This window comes from Dendrobates tinctorius, unplaced genomic scaffold, assembly GCF_039654945.1.
Source record: "Dendrobates tinctorius isolate UK_male_01 unplaced genomic scaffold, ASM3965494v1 ptg000011l, whole genome shotgun sequence".
In the NCBI taxonomy this organism is placed as follows: Eukaryota; Metazoa; Chordata; class Amphibia; order Anura; family Dendrobatidae; genus Dendrobates; species Dendrobates tinctorius.
The window spans coordinates 103,057,686-103,081,369 of NW_027361679.1; the positions used below are offsets into that span (position 1 = coordinate 103,057,686).

At 42.8% G+C, this 23,684-nt stretch overlaps 1 protein-coding gene across 1 annotated transcript in view; it reads left to right on the plus strand.

Annotated features, from left to right (window-relative positions):
- The window catches only part of ATP8B3 (ATPase phospholipid transporting 8B3), an 807,548-nt gene that overhangs the window by 655,801 nt on the left and 128,063 nt on the right, over positions 1–23,684 (plus strand). The window contains exons 25-27 of the mRNA XM_073545649.1: positions 5,501–5,584; positions 8,811–9,050; positions 21,655–21,793. Of these exons, the coding sequence (XP_073401750.1) occupies positions 5,501–5,584; positions 8,811–9,050; positions 21,655–21,793 (463 nt within the window). The remainder of the gene's footprint in view (positions 1–5,500; positions 5,585–8,810; positions 9,051–21,654; positions 21,794–23,684) is intronic.

The window sequence follows — 23,684 nt, forward strand, 5'->3', positions numbered from 1 at the left end:
AGAAAATGGCTGGCGCATGCTGGCCGGAACCTGGCAACAATAGGGGATTTCTCCTATTGGTTGATTTTGATCACTGTGATAGACCCTATCTCAGTGATAAAAATGAACAAAATATTAAATCAAACCCCCCTTTATCACTCCCTTAGTTAGGTAAAAATAATAAAATTAAAAAATGCATTTATTTCCATTTTTCCATTAGGATTAGGGTTACGGTTGGGCTAGGGTTAGGGTTAGAGCTGGGGTTAGGTTTGGGCAAGGGTTAAGGTGGGGGTTAGAGCTAGGGTTGGGCAAGGGATAGGGCTGGGGCTAGGGCTGGGTTGTGTTGGGGCTACGGTTGGGGTTACGGTTGTGGTGTTGGGTTTGTAGTTGTGGTGTTGGGATTGCGGTTGTGGTGTTGGGGTTGTAGTTGTGGTGTGGGGATTGCGGTTGTGGTGTTGGGGTTACGGTTGTGTTGGGATTAAGGTTGTGTTGGGGTTATAGTTGGGGTGTTGGGGTTAGGGTGGTGTTAGAGTAGAGGTTAGGGTTGTGGTTAGGGTTTAGGGTTGGGATTAGGGTCAGGGGTAGGACTATTTTAGGGTTGGAGTTAGAATTGGGGGGTTTCCACTGTTTAGGTACATCAGTGGGTCTCCAATTGTGACATTGTGCCTGCCATTGATTCCAGTAAATTTTGGGTCGAAACTGTCAAATGGTGCTCCCTCCCTTCTGTGACTTGCCATGCACCCAAGTTAATTAAATTCACCGCACACTCAAACAGACTTTATGCAAATAGGTGGTCATTTAATTACATGTGGGAGCCAAACAGGAATATAGCACACAGTGGAAGCGATATAAATAAAAGACGTTTCGGCTCAGCCCGAGCCTTTATCATATTATCGCTTATTCCAATATTGGAGGTTTGTAAAGGGTGCAGAAGGAGAGGAGAATCTCTCAAGAAGGTGGCCACCTCTGACAGGAGCGGGAGTGCTTTCTTCTCTCAGCACACATCAGCCATTTATCTTGGTATTTCATCTTGAGAGATTCTCAGATACAGTTAATCATATATCATGATCTTAACAGACAATAAATAAAGGATTAAGTAAAAAAGGGGAGAAGCCAGCGCTGCTTGTGGTCAGAACACAATACATAAAGTGCATATGCACATATTAATTTCTAACTGTATTTCAAAATGAGACATTTAGCAAAAAATTCATCAATCATTTGAGCTACCCTGCCACGCCAAGGAAATCTCATATGGGGCAGGCCTACTCTATGTTTTTTATATTCGCTATGCCATTGTGGCCTCCTAAATGTATTAAAAGCAAGATCATATTAAATGCACACTATACCTGAAGCGTTTCTGAATCACTCCCATGGAGCCAGAAAAGGTGAGCGCAGATAAAGGCCAACCAGGTCCAGACAGACATTTCAGGTTTAACCTCCACTGTTGTGAATTCTCTGGATCTGATTTCTGGGTCGGGGCTCCCTCTGGTGGTTACTGCTGATAGTGGAGCTGGCCGGGTTGATAGAAGTCTGCTACCTGACGACGATGAATGGAAATCAGGTGTTACTGACTGGCAGGATATAAGTGAGCATGCTTCCCTCAGTTGCTGATGGTGATTGTTTCTTCCTGTGCATTTTTGAGGTCTGCTGTCTCCTGCCTGATCCTGCATTTTTCAGTTAAGTGATTCATTTGGTAATACTTTGCATCTGATCTGGTTTTGCCTTTTTCTGCTTTTTGCTTTGCTGTTAGGGTTCAGCGTGCTCACTGCTGGGGCAGCGCTGGACCCCACTCCATATGTTACAGCTTGTGTCAGTTTGTTCAGTCCCCTGTTATATTAGTCTCTTGTGCTTTGCTGCCAGTTCATACCAGAATGCTGATATAGTTGGTGGAGAGGTCGTGAGATCTCAGTGTTTTTTGTACATCAGACATGTTGGATTTTTTAGGGTTTTTGCGTGATTGCAGACAGTGTCTTTCCTGTCCTATCCTGTCTAGACAGTTTGGGCCCCATCATTTGCTCAGTCTTTTTTCTGCCTGTGCTTGTGTCTCATCTTGTCATACCGACAATATATGTTTGGGGGCTATCTATTCCTTTGGGGTTCTACTCCGGGGCAGTTTAGATTTCACCTTTCTGGCTTTAGGCTTAGTTAGCTCTCCGGCTGTGCCGAGGCGTCTAGGGCATCGTAGGTACGCCCCACGGCTACTGCTAGTTGTGTTGCTAGGATTAGGGGTCTGCAATCCGCTAAGTTACCAACCCTTCTGGTTTCCTGGTGGCCTAGCCTATTCCTGCCATCCTCCTCGGTGACCAGTTCATAACACTCCACACTCTCCTGACCAGCAATCACAGATGAAGGGTGATACAGGCCCAGACACAGGTGCACAATTAAATAGAGCCCTGGGGCAGGGCTGGGCTGCTGTGTGTGCACAGCAGCCTAGATCAATCATAATGAATACAGAAAAAATGGCGAACATAACCCAGAGCGCATGATATGTGCATGAGACATTTAGACATTCATCAATCATTTGAGCTACCCCGCCACGCCAAGGCAATCTCATATGGGGCAGTCCTACTCTACGTTTTTTATATTCGATGTGCCATTGCGGCCTCCTAAATGTATTAAAAGCAAGATCATATTAAATGCACACTATACCTGAAGCGTTTCTGAATCACTCCCTTGCAGCCAGAAAAGATGAACATAACCCAGCGCACACGGCAACCATGGTGGTCAGCCACAAACCAACATCAAGTAAAAAAGAGGAGAAGCCAGCGCTGCTTGTGGTCATAACGCAATACATAAAGTGCATATGCACATATTAATTTCTAACTGTATTTCAAAATGAGACATTTAGCAAAAAATTGTTCAATCATTTGAGCTACCCTGCCAAGCCAAGGTAATCTCATATGGAGCAGTCCTACTCTACATTTTTTATATTTGCTGTACCATTGCGGCCTTCTAAATGTATTAAATGCAAGATAGACCATATTAAAATCCAATCTATACATGAAGCGTTTCTGAATCACTCCCATGGAGCCAGAAAAGGTGAGTAGGCTGCAATGGCACAGCGAATATAAAAAACATAGAGTAGGACTGCCCCATATGAGATTGCCTTGGCATGGCGGGGTAGCTAAAATGATTGATGAATTTTTTGCTAAATGTCTCATTTTGAAATACAGTTAGAAATTAATATGTGCATATGCACTTTATGTATTGCATTCTGACCACAAGCAGCGCTGGCTTCTCCCCCTTTTTTACTTGATGTTGGTTTGTGGCTGACCATCACGGTTGCTATGCGCTCTGGGTTATGTTCGCCATTTTTTCTGTATTCATTATGATTGATCTAGGCTGCTGTGCACACACAGCAGCCCAGCCCTGCCCCAGGGCTCTATTTAATTGTGCACCTGTGTCTGGGCCTGTATCACCCTTCATCTTTGATTGCTGGTCAGGAGAGTGTGGAGGTTTAAACCTGAAATGTCTGTCTGGACCTGGTTGGCCTTTATCTGCGCTCATCTTTTCTGGCTGCATGGGAGTGATTCAGAAACGCTTCAGGTATAGTGTGCATTTAATATGATCTTGCTTTTAATACATTTAGGAGGCCGCAATGGCACATCGAATATAAAAAACGTAGAGTAGGACTGCCCCATATGAGATTGCCTTGGCGTGGTGAGGTAGCTCAAATGATTGATGAATTTTTTGCTAAATGTCTCATTTTGAAATATAGTTAGAAATTAATATGTGCATATGCACTTTATGTATTGTGTTCTGGCCACAAGCTTCAAAAAAAGAGTTGAAATTTTTTTCTTCATTACATTACTCACCCACAGCATATTTCTTGCACTGAGGTACATTTCTGTGCTATATAACACTCAAAAGAAGCGTTAATTTATTTTCTGGATTAAATTATTGCATTAAAAAAATTGTTCAGTTAAATTACTTAACCATACAGTATTCCATGGTCTGAGGTACATTTCTGTGATACATAACACTCCAAAAAAGCATTACAATTTTTCCTGTATTCAGTTAGTTATCCATACAGTGTAGCGTGCTTATTGTGCGACAAAGATGTCAGAACTATGTGAGACTCCCAAGGGAGTTACTAGAGGAATATTGGAGCCAGAGGAAACTGGTGTGATATCAGAAGTGGCAGGAGCCTGTGGTCCACATCCGTCTGTCTTCCTGGAACCACCAAGTCCCAAACTCAGGCCACAGCCTTGATCACTGGGGTTTTGTGAACTGCAGACGGAAGTGCTGGGATCCAGGAACTTGCGAGTGGACTACGGGACCTAGGGTGGTCAGAAGAGACAAGGAGAAGAGCCATGACCAGGGCTGGAGAAGTGCTATCGGGCCCGCTAGCCACAAGGTACCAACAGTTGGCATCCTGGGGGGTGGTCATAAAGTATGACCAGCATTGGAGAAGGGGGTCCTTTGAAGAGTTTGGGACCCATCATCAAATTTCATTCAGCCATCAGGCAGTAGAGATGGAACACTTGCCTCGAAGACTGCAAGATCTTCCAGCTGGAACCATGACTCAAAAAGGAGGGTCAACATCGCTGGTATGCAACAGGTTTGATCACAGAGGGAAGGAAGCAGTATGAATCCTTCTTGAGAAATGGATTGAGAGTGGCTCCTTGAGGTGGCTCGAGACTGGGCTACTACCACCCCCGAGAGATCGTAATGTCCTTCGGGTTCCCTACCTCGTTTGCATGAGCAGGTGACAAAAGGGGAAGTTGTCCATTTCTATATGTCCGGCACTCTAGCACTACCGGAAGAGAGGTCATTTACAGCCAAGGCACCTGGGAATTGGGCTCCAGGAAGAAGCTAGTGCGAAATGCACGTTGGGGTGGAGGAGGTCACGCCATTCAGTTTTATTGATGCCCGATTACACTAGATAAATAGCACTGGGTTCATTATATTTCTTCTGGCTACCCTGTTAATTTTGTAGTTTCTTTAGGATTGATATCCTTATTGATAAAGATATAATTTATATGGTGATACTGAGACTGCAGACACAATATACGGTAATCTAAATAAATTGTTTACCTTTATACTAATTATATGAATATTTATATTAGGATTGTGGTTATTTGTGTCAATAGTTGCTATTTTAGGGTTTAGTCTTGTATGATTTTGCTATTGGGTAATCAATTTACCTTAAGGACATCTTTATATTAATTTTTTTTTTCTCTACTTTGAATGGCATTTAAATAGCCTCCTGCTGGGCATTTTGTTATTTTAATTATATTTTAATATATATTAATAAAAGTATTATTTTAATGTATTTTTACTGGGTCTCTTTTTCGGCTACAATGTGATATAAGTCCAAATCTTTTTTCTTGATTTGCTATGAAGTGCCAGTTTGTTTATTGCATGGACTAATTTTGGTGTATCGATGTATGCCACAAGTACATTCACATGACTGCTTCTTTAAGTGTATAGGTTATATAAGTAGAATATAACTGTATTATTAATCTTCATGCTTTTTAAATTGATTATTAACAAGTTATGTTTTCTTCTCATCCCACAGACGGTTTTTGACAGCTGGTTTATAGCATTTTACTCAGTATTCTTCACTGCTTTTATAGCCCTGACCATGGGATTACTCGAACAAGTAAGAAAAAAAAAATTTTTTTTACTGCATGTATTTCTTAAAATCTAATTTATTAAGTGCGCTAGTGGATTTTTTTCACATTATTTGTACTGTGTATATACTGTAAAATTCAATGTTCTATTCATAGAATGCAGCAATGATGCAATGTTTATTCTGATATGGTATTAAAATAAAGGTGCACATTTATAAAGCAACATTTCGAAAAGTGTTTATTAAAAAAAAATACAAATTATAGTATGAAATATTACAAACTTGAACTAAATACAAATTATAGTATGAAATATTACAAACTTGAACTTCTTCATAGGTTTCCAAATGAAAATTGAACTAAGTAATACAATTAATTTTAAAAATGTATGTGGACTGATCTCATTCTACACGCATTATCTTGGGATTGGAGCTTTTGCTGATGAACACTAATGTTCTAGTATAACAGCGTTCTTCTCCTCTCTGTTTGTGACATCATCTGTTGCGTCCAATGTGATGGACAAGGGGTCTGGCTTAGTAAATGGACAGAACCAGACAACCTGCCAGTTTGTACTGATGTGCCATCATGGGTTCTATCTGTATGGTACAGTCAATGTTGAGTTGGTTAGCTAGTGTCAAGTGTTAGGAGGAAATGAAAAGTGAGGATAATTACCCTCGATACATGGACTTATAAAACTTTTATCATAATATCAGACAGGAAAAAGTTTAAAGAGCTTTATACTGCCATTCTAACATGAGTTTTCAAAGTGAGCACACCAGTCTCATCAGGTCCAAGACATTTATTTGATAATGTATCCAGTTTATCTTTTAAAATCTTGTGACAGATCAACCTTCATTGTTTTATAGTTGTTAAAGAAGACCTTTCACCCGTTCTAGCATGTTAAACTGACCAGATCAAAGAATATTGGCTGCAGAGCTCAGTAAACTGTAGTTTTTTATTCTCTCATGTGTCCACTCCATTGCAAAAGATTTTAGCATATGAAGTTTAGATTCTGATTTCCCCTTCAATCGAGTGGTAGTTAGCATAGATTCATCTTTTCGGATGTTTACTTTTCCCTTGCATACAAATACAGATTGTACCCCAATAAAAAGTTAGAGCACCCAAATCCTTTTGCTCTTCTCCTAAATGTAAGCAATGCATTTATCTTCCTAAGTTCCCATTGTCTCTCTTGTGCTGCAGATGGAAGAGGCAGTACACCTGAGAATACTACCTTGGAGGGCCTTTGTTTCAGATTGTAGCATATTTCTTAAAAATTATTCTAAGGATCCTCCTCCCACAAATTCTTTTGTCATTATTTCCCATGGACCATGACTGATGAGACATCGCCATCCCCCTGCTGTAATTTATCAACCCTTTCCACTATATGCAAAATTCTGGCAGCAGAAAGACAGCTAGCTGTTCTTTGGAGGTGGTCGTGGTAGCAAATTATTCTAGGCATTTTCCTTATTATAAAATTCTTTATAATAACCTCCAACTGTCTTCCAATACCTTCTTTACCATCTCCCAGCTGTTAGGAAGAGCAATATCCATTAGGTTTGCCATTCTTTAAACATACATCATCTCCCAATTTGGCAATTTTGCTTGGAAGTCCAGAAACAAGAGCACCATTCCTTTACTTCAACCTCTTTCCACTCCCTTTACATCAACCCAGCTACTTTCCTGTTCCTTTTGAACCACTTCTCTACCCTTCATGTCTACGCTGATAATTTTACCCTCAGTGTTGCATGTAGCTCTTCCAGATCTCTAATACGCATTTCCCGGTGCGCAGCAAGCTAATATCTGCCACAACTCCATACACCCTGGAAATTCTGATCCAGTTATATACATAGATAAGGCAGACTGTGCACTGAAGGAAAACTTTCATTTGCTCATTTGCCCTTCTAAGCATTTGATTCTTCCCTTTTCCATTAGGGCTATGACATCACATGATTAAACAATGACTAGCTGAATATTTCTAAGCTATATGTAGAAACAGGAGGTCAATTTTCCCTGCATGAGTCGTTGCAAAGTCCCTTCCAGGAGGAGGATTGAAGCCACTGGGCCAGGGGGTGAAGAGGGGAAAGAGTAATGCAGCAAAATTATTATTTATACATGGAGCAAGGAAAAGAGAAGAATGACTGGGTAGAAAGGCAAAATGAGCAATTGTAAGTTCCCAGTGTTATACAATATGATTGCAATATGTTAAGAGGATAAAAACTTTGATGGGAGGAGGAGTGCTTCTTTAAAACTGTCCATTGCGTGTTTTGTGTGAAATGATGTCCAATTTGCCTTTTTTTCCTCAGTTTTTATGTGTTATTCCAATGCACACAAAGGAAATAAACATGTGTATAACAAAACATATTCAATTGCAATAATTTTCTGGGAGAAATACTTTATTTTCTGGAACAATTTCAAGGGTGCCAACACTTTCAACCATGAGCGTATATTTACTATTGACATAAATGTATGATGCATTCAGAATATTACCAATAATATTTTGTTTATAGATGAACTAATAATTTTCTGCAGTATACTACACTTTGGATACTCCACACGTGCCTGAATACTTATGTCATCCAAGGATAGAAGTTGTTAAATACATTAATCCTTCCCTGTTCTATGCTGACAAGGAGAAACTACTAAATATTAATGCCCCTGGTTTTGCTAGTAACACGGCGAGTAATTAAAGGTTCTAAGCTTAGGCTCCGTTCACATCTATATTTTGAGTTTAACTTCTCTGTTTCTGTCCAGAAAAATTGGAAACCAGATCAATTACAAAATGGATCAAAACTTAAGCGGGAGGGTCCCGTGTATTATAATGGGGTCCATCTCGATTTCGTTCTCTGTGGGGTTTTTTTTTTTACTGAACAAAACATTCTGCATGCTGCATCAACGTGAAACATCTCTTTTCCTAATTAATTCCATTTCTCTGATTACAAAATATAACACAGAAACAGAATTCAAAGTGAAGGTGTGAACAGGCTTACATTGAATTACAGTGTAGCCACCTCTAGGTAGCGGTAGAGAGTCGGTTTTCTTCCTTATGCAGGATAGCTATTCTGCACACTTCTCTGCCTGCCAAAAGCATGGAAAACGCTGAACCGTAATCAGTTTACTATATGTATTAATATATCATAAAATGTAATTGAACTGATCACCAAATCCTACAAAATTGAATAAATATCTAGATTATTTTTTTATACTTTATTGTATACATGAGTTGCTCAAGTATCTAAACTATTTTTCTTTTCTTTTAAGGATGTCAATGCTAAAATGAGTCTCCAATTTCCTGAATTATATGAAGTTGGACAGATGGGTTCTGTCTTCACTTATAAGATCTTTGCTTGGTCTTTTATAAAAGGGATATTAACCTCTTTAGCATCCTTCTTTGTAACCTATGGCGCATGCACAGACACTGCAGGCCCTGGTAGCACCTGTGACTACCATTCATTTGCAGTTATAACAGCAACTTCAATTTTTTTGACTGTTACTGTGGAGGTAAGATGGTACCATCATAAATATATTTCAATGGTTCAAAGAATTTAAAGGTGAAGTCCCAAACTGCAGATTTTGTAGTAAAAAAATCTGAGACTAAAAAGCACTTCAATTCATCTTGTTTGAGGTGAAACATACAGTTGCATAACTATCTGCAATAAACCTACAGCAAATAAGCAACGCGTAAACATACCCTTAGGCCATGTTCAAATGTAGCATAAATGCTCTGTTTTTCTGCGTGTTTTTTGCAGGTGTCCACAGCAAACTATGCAATAACAATCTTCTCTATTTACCTCATTTTTTATATGTTTTTTTATGAGCTCTGCTCCTTATTTGATGCATTTTTGAAGCAGATTTGAAGCAGTGTTTTTACAACTGTTTTTTAAAGGTCCCACATTGAAGCTGATGGAGAATAAATGCATCAAAATTGTATTGATCAACAGCATCTTGACATGAACACTGGGCAGGAGTTTCCATGTAATTACATTCACTTTGAATGGATAGTTGAAAGAAGCAGATATTTTGTCCAAAAGAATGCAGCCGAAAAAACGCATCCTATGTTTGAACTTGGCTTAAATTAACGCAGTGTCTAAAATTATGTTGCTTTTGCAATGCATAAAATGAACCACATGAAAAAAAATGTAAAATATGGCAAAAAAATGTCAGCTTACCCCAATGTCTGTAGATAGGTTCCAATCCAATTCCTAGAAGTATCATTTCTCCTTGCGGAGAATGACATGCTAAGCATGTCGAGGTGAGGAGACTTAAAGTCGCAATGCTCCTCTGGGAAATATGCTAATTATGCAAATTGTCTCTTCAGAGAGGAAGAGGACTAGAACTCTAGTGCCACCTATTGGAGGTAGCAATCCTAAAAGTCAATGTCGAACCCTTTAACGAGCCTAGTTACATGACTTAGGATAAAAGCCAAGCCAGAATCTCCATTTGCAGACACTGTGTTTCGGGGTACTGCCCCTCATCAGTGCAAAGTGGGAGATCTGGTTTGGCTGTGAGAGAGGCGTCTGACCGATATCCAAGAAGTATCATTTCTCCTTGGCTTTTCTGGCTTGGCTTTTCTCCTAAGTCATGTAACTAGGCTCGTTAAAGGGTCAACATTGACTTTTAGGATTGCTAGCTCCAATAGGTGGCACTAGAGTTCTAGTCCTCTTCCTCTCTGAAGAGACAATTTGCATAATTAGCATATTTCCCAGAGGAGCATTGCGGCTTTAAGTCTCCTCACCTCGACATGCTTAGCATGTCATTCTCCGCAAGGAGAAATGATACTTCTAGGAATTGGATTGGAACCTATCTACAGACATTGGGGTAAGCTGACATTTTTTTGCCATATTTTACATTTTTTTTCATGTGGTTCATTTTATGCATTGCAAAAGCAACATAATTTTAGACACTGCGTTAATTTAAGCCAAGTTCAAACATAGGATGCGTTTTTTCGGCTGCATTCTTTTAGACAAAATATCTGCTTCTTTCAACTATCCATTCAAAGTGAATGTAATTACATGGAAACTCCTGCCCAGTGTTCATGTCAAGATGCTGTTGATCAATACAATTTTGATGCATTTATTCTCCATCAGCTTCAATGTGGGACCTTTAAAAAACAGTTGTAAAAACACTGCTTCAAATCTGCTTCAAAAATGCATCAAATAAGGAGCAGAGCTCATAAAAAAACATATGATACTTCTTGGATATCGGTCAGACGCCTCTCTCACAGCCAAACCAGATCTCCCACTTTGCACTGATGAGGGGCAGTACCCCGAAACACAGTGTCTGCAAATGGAGATTCTGGCTTGGCTTTTATCCTAAGTCATGTAACTAGGCTCGTTAAAGGGTCAACATTGACTTTTAGGATTGCTACCTCCAATAGGTGGCACTAGAGTTCTAGTCCTCTTCCTCTCTGAAGAGACAATTTGCATAATCCAATTCCTCACACGGATCAGGTAGAGCAACTAGAAAGTGCAAAAAAAAAAAGAAAAATTCCAGCGTGGAATGAAAAGGTAAAAATTGTACATGTAGGACAAGTGAGACAGATCTACGAGTTTCGACGCTAGTCTTTTTCAAGATCTTGAAAATCTAGCGTCAAAACGCTTAGATCTGTCTCACTTGTCCTACATTGAGCTGTAACTGCTTGCATGCCTATTTGTAAAATGTTTTTCCTTTTTAGTAACTAGTAATAAAATACATTTTTTACCTTTTCATTCCACGCTGGATTTTTTCTTTTTTATTGCACATGAAAAAAATGGTCCTTATCAAGATCGCCAACTGTCCAGAAATTCTTGGACTGTTCATGAACTGTTTGTAAGGCCCCTTCACACGTCCGTTTATTGTTTCTCTATGCGGTCTTTTAAGGACGCCAAATACAGACACGCACACCCATTGTATTCAATGGTGGTGTGCACATGTCAGGTTTTTCACAAGGACCATGAAAACTCGCAGACATGTCAGTTTTTTATCAGCAGCATGGACAAAATGCATGCCGCACATGTGCACACTAATGACACACAGATGACATCCATGTGTCATCAGCGTGACACTTACCGGCACCTTAGAAGAAGCGATACAGTTTGTATTGTTCCCAGGCTCCAGCTGATGAAGGCAGCTCTCATCATTGTCACCTGGTCTCCTGTGATCAGCATGACCAGTCGACAATGATTCGACAATGATGGGACTTACATTTGTCATGATACCAGTGCTGGGTGACCCGCACTTCTGAGGTTAATGTTCTGATCGCAGTGCAGACTCTCACCTGCACACCTGGGACCTATTAGGGTGGCCTCTGATTGGTTCTGGGGAGGCTTCTTATAGCCTCAGGAAGCTCCCATCCCCCGTCAGTTATACTCTTGCCCTTGGCATTGTGTGGTGACCCCTGAGTGTGTTAGTGCTGTGTTCTGGTTGCTTGATTCCCTGTGTATGACTCGGTCTGTTCTCTGGATATCGGTTTGGATTCTGCTTGGTACCTTCTATGTCCGTTTGGTTTTTGATCTCTGTTTGGCCCTGACTGTCCGTTCTGTCTCATCCCTGGTACTATATTGATATCTTGTGTATGACCTTTGGCTTTGTCTGACCTCCCGTCTGTTTATCCCACCTGTACCTCGCTTGCCTGTATTGTGCCTGACCTCTGCTTTGCCCGACTCTGAGTTTTCTTCCTCCTCTGAAAGCAGGAAGCTAAGCCCCCCCCTTGCAGTCACATGACCGTTCACATGACCGTAGGTCCTGTGCATGCTTTCTAAACTTCTACATTCAGGTCCCGTGCATCTTTATTGTCCGGCTGTTCTTGTCCCCGGGGGTCCCTACGGTGCGGGTGAGTCCCTGCTTAGTGGAGGCTGTACACCGGCGCTGTCAGGACCCTGACATTATAACTGACCATTAAGTTTTTTTGGGGTTTTTTATGCAAAGAGTTATGGATCCCATACAGTCTCTGGCTGACCGGATGAAAAGTCTGAGTCAGATGTTTCAGGATTTATCTCTGGAGCAGCAAGCTCTGGCTCGTTCTCAGCAGCAGGTTTCTGAGACAGTGCGGGGAGCTCTAGCTGCTGGGTCTCTGGGGGCTGGGTCGAGTGATGTTGTTTTGGTGTCCCCAGAACCACCTGTTAAACTGCCTGACTTTTTTTCTAGAAACAAAAAGGAGTTCAGGGTCTTCATGGAGGGGTGAAAACTTTTTTTTAGTTTGAGACCACGTTCCCCTGGGGATGAAAGTCAGAAGGTTGGGGTCGTTATGCCTCTATTAAGAGGGTCCCCACAAGCTTGGGCTTTCTCCCTTTCTCCCACTGCCCCTGAGAGAGTGTCCGTGAATGCATTTTTTGAGGCCCTCGGGCACATTTATGATGAGCCTGACCGAGTGCGATTGGCAGAGGACATGGTGATGAGTGTCTGTCAGGGGAAACACTCAGCTGAGTGGTTTTGTGCTGAGTTCCGCCGCTGGGCCGCAGAGGTCTCTTGGAACAACGCCGCACTCCGAGGACTCTTTCGCAGAGGCTTGTCCGAGCGGCTGCAGGATGCCTTGGCGTTACATCCCCCACCTAACTTTCTCGAGGACGCCATGACCCAGGCCATCCGGATGGACCGCAGGCTGCGGGCCAGAGGGGTGATGCAGGTGGAAACGCTATTGTTCCCCAGTGGAAAAGAGACTGCCCCTGAGCTCATGGATGTAGGCACCCTCTCCCTGAAGGATACGGAGAGGAAACGCCGGAAGGACAAGCAGTTATGCTTTTACTGCGGTAAAGCGGGACATTGGAAAAGGGAGTGTCCTGATTGCCCGTCTTCAAACCCGGTCGGCGGGAAACGACTAGGTCTGGGTAGTCAACGGGGAGACTACTCAGACCCTCAGGTACTCTTTTCCTCGTTTTCTAAAGTGTTACTGCCTGTGGAACTGTTTGTGGACGGTAGTTCTTTTTCCTCTACAGTCTTCGTGGACTACGGGTCATCGATTAATCTCATTGACTCCCAATTGGTCACACACTGCAAGATAGGGACAGTTAGGCTCAAGGTTCCGATCAAGGTGATGGCCATTGACTCCTCTCCCCTCACTAAGGAGAGAATTCGCTTTATGTCTGACTTGTTTTCGCTCAGAGTGGGCGCTACTCATGTGGAAAACCTAAGTTGTTTTGTGCTGGACAATCTACCTGCAGGGTTGGTGTTGGGCATGCCCTGGTTACAACGCCATAACCCAGTTATTACCTGGAAAACGGGGGAGATTGTTCAATGGGGGTTTAATGATTTTGAGTTATGTGATAAATCCGCACTGCTGGTTGAACCTGTTAAATCTGTGTCTGTATCATCTGTCAAGCTGGAAGGTATTCCGGAATGCCTGAAGGACTTCGAAGATGTATTCTCCGAAAGCGAGGCCGAGACGTTACCGCCACATAGACCCTTTGACTGCGCTATTGAGCTGGTCCCGGGGGCTAAATTACCTAAAGCCCGTCTGTTTAATTTGTCCGGTCCTGAGCGCTTGGCTATGAAGGAGCACATTGCTGAAAGTCTGCGCAAAGGACACATACGTCCTTCAGTCTCAACTGTGGCGGCAGGTTTCTTTTTTGTAAAGAAAAAAGATGGCGGGTTACGTCCCTGTCTCGACTTCCGGGAGCTTAATCAAATTACTGTATGGAATACGTACCCCCTTCCGTTGATTCCCGATTTATGTAACCAACTATCAGGGGCAAAGTGGTTTTCTAAACTGGATCTTCGGGGGGCATATAATTTGATAAGGGTCTGAGAGGGGGATGAATGGAAAACCGCGTTCCTCACGACCGAGGGACTATTTGAAAATTTAGTCATGCCGTTTGGTCTTACCAACGCCCCCGCCATATTTCAGAATTTCATCAACGTGGTATTCTCGGATCTCATTGGTCGTTTTGTCATTATCATTATCTATTTAGATGATATTTTGATATACTCCACCGACAAGCATTCTCATTTGGAACATGTACGAACTGTTATTCAAAGACTGAGAGAAAATCATCTGTATGCCAAATTGGAGAAATGTGTATTCTGTGTGCAAGAATTGTCTTTTTTGGGGTTAATTGTATCCGGGGAGGGTTTTCGCATGGACCCCAAGAAGGTGCAGGCCATTGCGGATTGGGTGCAACCCCGAGATCTTAAGGGTCTTCAGCGCTTCTTGGGGTTCGCCAATTATTACAGCAAATTTATCCGGGGGTTTTCGCAAGTGGTCAAACCTCTCACGGATCTAACATGCAAAGGTGCAGATGTGAGAAATTGGTCCTCACTCGCAAAAGAGGCCTTTGCGACGCTGAAATAATGTTTTATGTCTGCTCCTGTCTTGATACAGCAAGATCCTTCCAAGCCATTTGTGGTGGAGGTGGATGCCTCCGAGGTGGGGGTGGGGGCGGTGTTGTCTCAAGGGCCTGCCACTCTAACCAAACTCAGGCCATGTGCCTTCTTTTCCAGGAAGTTCTCTGCTGCTGAAAGAAATTATGATGTAGGCAATAGAGAGCTTCTTGCGGTTAAGTTGGCGTTTGAGGAATGGAGCCACTTTTGGAGGGGGCCAGTCACCCAGTTACTGTGATCACTGATCACAAAAATTTGTCTTACATCGAGTCTGCTAAAAGATTAACACCCAGACAGGCCCGTTGGTCACTTTTTTTTTCTCGTTTCCAGTTTACTATTACATTCCGTCCAGGGTCAAAGAATGTCAAGGCTGATGCCTTATCTCGTAGTTTTCACCCTGTGTCTGTCCCTTAGCCACCGTCCTCCATTCTGCTCCCTGGGGTGGTGTTAGCAGGGATCTCGTCTGAATTGGAACGGGAAATTGAGGGGGCCCAGTCGCTGGCTCCTGCGGCCAAGCCAGGGGGCAAGTTGCTTGTCCCAGAACAACTTCACCTTAAACTCTTGCAAGAGTTCCACGAATCCAAGTTGTGTGCTCACCCTGGTATATCAGCCACGCGACTGGCGGTGCCTAGGATCTTCTGGTGGCCTACTCTGGGTTCTGATATAAAGAAATTCATTTCTGGTTGTGGGGTCTGCGTTCGTTCTAAAAGCTCCCATAGCCGACCGGCGGGGGAGCTGATGCCCTTGGAAGTTCCCGAAAGACCGTGGACCCATCTGTCCACGGATTTTATTACCAATCTTCCCTCTTTCAGGGGTAATACGGTGGTATGGGTAGTGGTGGACAGATTTTCTAAGCAGGCTCATTTTGTACCCCTGTCCGCATTACCTTCTGCTGAGACCTTATCCAGATTGTTTGTGCAGTATGTGGTCCGCTTGCATGGGGTACCCCTGAATGTGGTGTCTGATCGTGGTGTGCAGTTTGTGGCTAAGTTTTGGCATGCTTTCTGTAAAAAATTAGGGATATCTCTGTCCTTTTCGTCTGCATACCATCCTGAGAGTAATGGTCAGATGGAACGCACTAATCAGTCTCTGGAACAGATCCTCAGATGTCTGACTTCTGCTAGACAGAATGACTGGTGTGATATACTGCTGTTGGCTGAATTTGCCTTCAATAGTTGGGTGAGTCAATCCACTGGTATGTCCCCTTTCTTCATCAACTATGGGTTCAGTCCTCATTTTGGTGAGTTTTCTCGTCTGTATTCGGGGTGCCCTGGGGCTGAGGACTCTGTTCAGCGGTTAAAAGATACATGGGCAGAAGTCCAGCGGTGTATATCTAGGTCTCAAGGCAGGTATAAGTTTTTCGCGGACAGGAAACGAACACCTGGTCCCATGTTTCAGGTGGGAGAGAAAGTTTGGCTCTCCACGCGAAACATTAAGTTAAAGATTCCGTCAGCCAAGTTGGGCCCCAAATTCATTGGCCCATACAAGATTGTGGAAAAAATCAACCCGGTAGCGTACAGGCTGTGCCTTCCACCCTCTTTCAAGATCCCTAACGTCTTCCATAGATCTCTACTGAAACCGTTTGAAGCAGTCCGGGGAGAATCCGAGTCCGCTGCTCCCCCCGGTTTTGGTTGAGGGACACGTGGAATATGAGATTGGTCACATCATAGATTCTAGGTTGGTACGGCGGTCAGTACAGTACCTAGTTCATTGGAAGGGGTATGGGCCGGAGAACAGGTCCTGGGTGCCGGCCCGGTTGATGCATGCGGATCGTCTGGTTTGGGCTTTCCATGCTAGGTACCCGGGCAAGCCTGGGGGTCCAGAGGCCCCCAGTTGAGAGGGGAGTACTGGCATGATACCAGTGCTGGGTGACCAGCACTTCTGGGGTTAATGTTCTGATCGTAGTGCAAACTCTCACCTGCACACCTGGAACCTATTAGGATGGCCTCTCATTGGTTCTGGGGAGGCTTCTTATAGCCTCAGGAAGCTCCCATCCCCCGTCAGTTATACTCTTGCCCTTGGCATTGTGTGGTGACCCCTGAGTGTGTTAGTGCTGTGTTCTGGTTGCTTGATTCCCTGTGTATGACTCGGTCTGTTCTCTGGATATCGCTTTGGATTCTGCTTGGTACCTTCTATGTCCGTTTGGTTTTTGATCTCTGTTTGGCCCTGACTGTCCGTTCTGTCTCATCCCTGGTACTATATTGATATCTTGTGTATGACCTTTGGCTTTGTCTGACCTCCCGTCTGTTTATCCCTCCTGTACCTTGCTTGCCTGTATTGTGCCTGACCTCTGCTTTGCCCGACTCTGAGTTTTCTTCCTCCTCTGAAAGCAGGATGCTAAGCCACGCCCCCTTGCAGTCACATGACCGTTCACATGACCATAGGTCCTGTGCATGCTTTCTAAACTTCTACATTCAGGTCCCGTGCATCTTTATTGTCCGGCTGTTCTTGTCCCCAGGGGTCCCTATGGTGTGGGTGAGTCCCTGCTTAGCGGAGGCTGTACACCGGCGCTGTCAGGACCCTGACAACATTCAGCAGCCACTGTGACCATCCTATGTAAAATTAAGAATTACATTAAAAAATGGCCTTGGCTCCCTCATAATGTTCATAACCAGCAGAGGGAAAGCCCACAGATGGAGGCTGATGTTAGCAATCTTGGAAAAGGGACAAAATCCAAAAAGGCTCCCAGGCTATTAATAACAGCTCACAGCTATTTGCTTACCCTTTACTGAAGAATTTATGTGGAATCCCCTCAAAAAGGCATAGGGTCCCCTATAAATTCAAAACAGCAAAGGCTAAACAGACAACTGTGGGTTGATTTTAATAGCCTGGGAAGGGGCCAGAGATATTGCCCCCAAGGCTACCAACATCAGCCCGCAACTGTCCCAGAAATGGCACATCCATAAGATGTGCCAAATCTGACTCTTAGCCTCACTCTTCTCACTTGCCTTGTGGCGGTGGCAAGTGGGGTAATAGGGTTGGGGTTGATGCTTTGTACTGGCAGCTGACATCAAACCCAGGGGTTAGTAATTGAGAGGCGTCTATAAGACAACCCCATTACTAATCTCATAGTAATTTTTTAAATGAACACACAGCAAGAATAAAATTCTTTATTTGAAAGAAAACAAAACACCCTGATTTACACATCTATTTAAAAATAAAAAACAGTTATACAGTTATAAAGTTTACTCACCTTTATGCCTAATCTATTGAACCAATGTGCTCTGTAAAAAAAAAAAAAATTTTTAAGAAACCGTATTCCTCACCTGTCCGACCTGAAGATAATCCTTCAATGCCCATGTCCTCTGTAAAAAAGCAAAAATAATAAACAACCATATCACTTACTTGTCCAACGTGAAGTTATTTTATTTGTCCATTGACAAGTCATGTACATTCCAGGCTGAACACTGACTTGATGCGACCATTCAGCCTGCCATGCAGTAGAGACTGAACTGCGCTTAATAGCTTATCATCAGTGTCTCTACCGGATAGCAGGCTGAATTCTCGCATCGTGCCAGTGTTCAGCCTAACATCTAGATGTAGCAGAGCTACAGTCATCAAGGGACAAATGGATTATCTTCACGTTGGACAGGTGAGGGATATGGTTGTTTGTTATTTTTATTTTTTTACTGGGGTTTTTTTGGGGGCATGGGCTTCAATGGAATAGGCGTAAAGTAAAACTTTGTTTTTTATTTCTAAATAAATGTGTAAAATGGTCTTTTGACTTATTTTAAATAAATTATTTTATTCTTCCTGTGTTGCTATTTCAAAACTTACTTTGGGTTAGTAATGGGGGCGTCTTATAAATGACTCTCCATTACTTACCCCTGGGCTTGATGTCAGCTGCCAAATGCAAAGCATCAACCCTAACCCTATTACCTCACTTGTCACCACTACAGGGCAAGTTGGAAGAGTGAGGCTAATCACAAGATTATGTGCATCTTATGGATGAACCATTTCTGATACCTTTGGGGAAGCCCCTTCCCAGGCTATTAATATTAACCCAAAGCTGTCTGTTTAGACAGGTTTGAATTTATAGGGGACCCTACGTAATTTTTTTCTGGGTTCACCAGTAAACAGCTGTGAGCTGTTTTTTATAGCCTGGGAACCTTTTGGGATTTTCTCCCTTTTCCCAGATTATTAACATCAGCCCCCAGTCATGTGCTTTTCCTCTGCTGGCTATGAAAATTACTCTGGAGCCCATGACATTTTTTTTTATTTCCTTATTTTACACAGGAGATATACAGCTGCTGCTGAATACAACTCCCATGATTGTCACATGGTCGCGCAGATCTCAGTTAGACCAGACGACCATGATGAGAGCTGCCTTCAGCAACTGTGCCTGGGATCAGAGCGAACTGTACCCCTTCCCAGGTGCTGTTACATGTCACACAAACACACAGATGGCACATGGATGGCACACCAATGTGACACATGGACAGCAAACAGATACACGGATATCACACAGATGTCACATACTTACATACGAATGGCACACAGATTCGAACCATGGATCTCACCATTACTAGTTTTTCCTGTACAGGAATCACCAGGACGTGTGAAGGAGGTCTAAAATAAATTTGATGATTAGGCAATTTTTTTGTAAGCTAAAGAATGATTTACAGATTGTTATGACTGGTATTAGAAATGAGTAGATTATTTCACAGAGGATCGAGTTAGAGTCAAATCTTCTGAAATTCACAATTTTATGCCAATTTAAACATTTTAGGATTCAATTTTGTCCACAATGCCCCCACACAATATGACACCCACACAGTGTCTCTCATAATATTATACCCTCAGTCCCCCATATACATTATAATGTCTCCTTCATGCAGTGTGATGCCAACCACAGTCATCCACAAAAGGTATGATGCCCCATGGTACATTTCCCCACACACAAAATAATGTTGCCAGTGTCCCCATACACAGAATCATGCCTTAAAATTCCCACTACTCCGTATGATGCCCACATATTCATCCTCACACATTATGTTGCCCCTAAAATCCACCACTTATAATATGAAGTCAACCAGTCCCCTTAGACAGAATGCTTCTCTCACAGCCACATACACAAATGCTCAAAGAATGATGCCGCTCTCAGTATGCCACACAGTATGATTCCTTCATAGCCCCCTCACAAATAATGATGCACCCTCAGATCTCCACACACACACAGAATAAAGTCCCTGCACAGTATGATGCTTCCCACAGTTTACCCTGCATAGTATGATTCTCCTCACATTTAGAGTGACATGGATGTCCTTGCATATATTTCAGTTTCTAATAAATCTGTTGGCTTCTTGCTCCAACATTATATTCAAATTAAACTTGGGACATACACAAACCTCCCGAAACACCAGGACAACTCTCAAAATTGACACTGTCCCTCCGACTTTTAGACTCATAGGAGCTATGTAAACATGAGGAGGAAAACAAAAGACTTTGGAAACAGGCAGGGGGAAAGAAAGAAGGTTAAAACTGCATAACTAAAATTAGCAAACTATTGATCACAACAAGTGAATGACTTTTATAAAAACAGTCTTGGACCAATCTATGGTGTAAAAGCCCAACAGCTTTCTTAGTGTGCACTGTATTATTATTATTATTATTTATTGTTATAGCGCCATTTATTCCATGGCGCTTTACATGTAAGGAGGGGTATACATAATAAAAACAAGTACAATAATGTTAAACAATACAAGTCATAACTGGTACAGGAGGAGAGAGGACCCTGCCCGCGAAGGCTCACAATCTACAAGGGATGGGTGAGAATACAGTAGGCGAGGGTAGAGCTGGTCATGCAGCGGTTTGGTCGATCGGTGGTTACTGCAGGTTATAGGCTTGTCGGAAGAGGTGAGTCTTCAGGCTCTTTTTGAAGGTTTCGATGGTAGGTGAGAGGCTGATATGTTGTGGTAGGGAGTTCCAGAGTAGGGGTGATGCGTGAGAGAAATCTTGTATGCGATTGTGGGAAGAGGAGATAAGAGGGGAGTAGAGAAGGAGATCTTGTGAGGGTCGGAGGTTGCGTGCAGGAAAGTACCGGGAGACGAGGTCACAGGTGTATGGAGGAGCCAGGTTGTGGATTGCTTTGTATGTCATGTACAACAAGATCCTGTAACACTCTATCTGTTTAAAAGCTAAGAGCAGCATCAAGCTTGTAAGGAGATGCCCACACTTCCTGTTATTAGTCCTGCTTGTCAGTAATTATAGATGGATAAGTCTTGACAACAGGCAGTGGACTGCGAGTTGCTCAGAAGGGAAACACCTAGGCCCCAATTTTGTATTATGTATACACCAGAATTTTTGCCTAAAACATATTTGTGAATTTTGATGTTTTCATGATGAATTTTGGGTAACTGTCAGAATACTCAAAGCTGTGGAGAAGCCAGGGTGAGATAGGGCATGGCGAAGCCCATCTGACTAATTCATTAAAAGTGGCAGTCACTGTAACTTAGTGACACCAGAAATGTTACTCCAGTCCCCAACTGAAGTGACAGTTCTAGAGACGTATATAGAGACACACGCCATTGATAAGATGCGCCTAATACATTAAGTGACATGCGCCTTATAATGAATTAAGTGTGTCTTATTCCTGCATATCCATCATTAAGACTGGTGTATGAAATGCCAGTAGTAAAGAATCAGTCACTAGTGTCCATAGCTTTAGAGAAAATTTTCTCTTAAAAAATGATTTTGTAATAAAAGTATATTAAACTATTTATGGTGCCTACACTTGAAATCTAATATATGTACATTTATTAAAACTGCAATGTCCATTAAAAATTATGATCTTTTTTTTTTAAATCTACAGATCATTTTTGAAGTATCGTTCTGGACACTCGTGTCAGTACTTGCATTCATAATCAGCCCAGTGCTTTATTTTCTGTTGACTTTTGTCACTCAATCAAGTCCGCTGTTCAAATTAATGCCAACCATGTTTCAGTTTCCTGGTAAGTAGCTTGTCTATTTTTGTACTTCTCTCACAACCTTAATAGAATGTAGTGTCTTTTACTATAGTCAAAAATTTTGTTTCATCATAATCATTTATGACTTTTTTGTTTTGATTTTCCCTGTCCTGGTATGCATGCCTCCCCTATCCCCGTCATTGTATGCGTGCCTCCCCCGTCCCGTCCCTGTATGCATGTCTCCTTATCCCAGTTTGCATGTTTTCTATTGAAAAAACACACATCCTACTCACCTACCTGCATGCCCTGGGTGCTGGTGTAAGGTTTGGCCAAGGTGGTAGTCGTGGCTGAGGACTTCTGCTCCATGACACCCTGACCTCCCCTCACACGAAAATAGTGTCCCTTGGTCAGCATACCTGTGTCCTCAGGTCCAGCATCGTCAGGTTCTCTTCTGCACCACTGAAGGCTGTCTGCTGATGATTTTGCAAGAATACAGTCAATTTCAACTTGAAACTGAACATCTTTACTGTTTCCATTTCTCAGCACATCCAAGTATTTCACGGCATTAACCACAGTTTGCACATCACATGTTCCTTTATCTTTCCCTGCACTACTTGCCACATCCTCCAGTACATTACGGGGTAATAGCGCCTTTGGCAGTACCGCAGCATCCTCCTTGTCCAGATTCACTGTATTTGGGGATTTCCTTTTCTGTTTAGTCCCGGATCGAAGGGCATCAGCCCACGCAATGACCTGCCATGTCTTGGACATTCTGCGCCCTGTACTCTTCCCACACTGCTTTATTTCTTCTCTTCCAAACTGCTGCGATACTGATACTTAATACTGAGGATCAGTCCTAAGTACCCCCGGATGGCTGGGCTTCACCGCTTTGTTATTGTTGCGGGTCTGCTGTGGCATTTTGGGCCTATTACCCATGTGGATGGTTTGGGTGCCCGAGCCCTTCTTCCCAAACCTAACATCTCTCCTTGCATACCACACAGCAGCCCCTCCTACAATTTAACTATTCACATGCTGATTTCTTATTCCTACTATCTTTTATATAGTGCTCTATCTACAACTATAATGTGCCCCATCTTGTAGAAAATCTAATAACTGCACTTACTCTATTAAACGTAGCATCATTCCAACTGTATATCATTATACACATACACTCACTGGCCACTTTATTAGGTACACCATGCTAGTAACGGGTTGGACCCCCTTTTGCCTTCAGAACTGCCTCAATTCTTCATGGCAGAGATTCAACAAGGTGCTGGAAGCATTCCTCAGAGATGTTGGACCATATTGACATGATGGCATCACACAGTTGGCGCAGATTTGTCGGCTGCACATCCCTGATGCGAATCTCCCGTTCCACCACATCCCAAAGATGCTCTATTGGATTGAGATCTGGTGACTGAGGAGGCCATTTGAGTACAGTGAACTCATTGTCATGTTCAAGAAACCAATCTGAGATGATTCGAGCTTTATGACATGGCGCATTATCCTGCTGAAAGTAGCCATCAGATGTTGGGTACATTGTGGTCATAAAGGGATGGACATGGTCAGCAACAATACTCAGGTAGGCTGTGGCGTTGCAACGATGCTCAATTGGTACCAAGGGGCCCAAAGAGTGCCAAGAAAAAATTCCCCACACCATGACACCACCACCACCAGCCTGAACCGTTGATACAAGGCAGGATGGATCCATGCTTTCATGTTGTTTACGCCATATTCTGACCCTACCATCCGAATGTCGCAGCAGAAATCGAGACTCATCAGACCAGGCAACGTTTTTCCAATCTTCTACTGTCCAATTTTGATGAGCTTGTGCAAATTGTAGCCTCAGTTTCCTGTTCTTAGCTGAGAGGAGTGGTACCCGGTGTGGTCTTCTGCTGCTGTAGCCCATCTGCCTCAAAGTTCAACGCACTGTGCG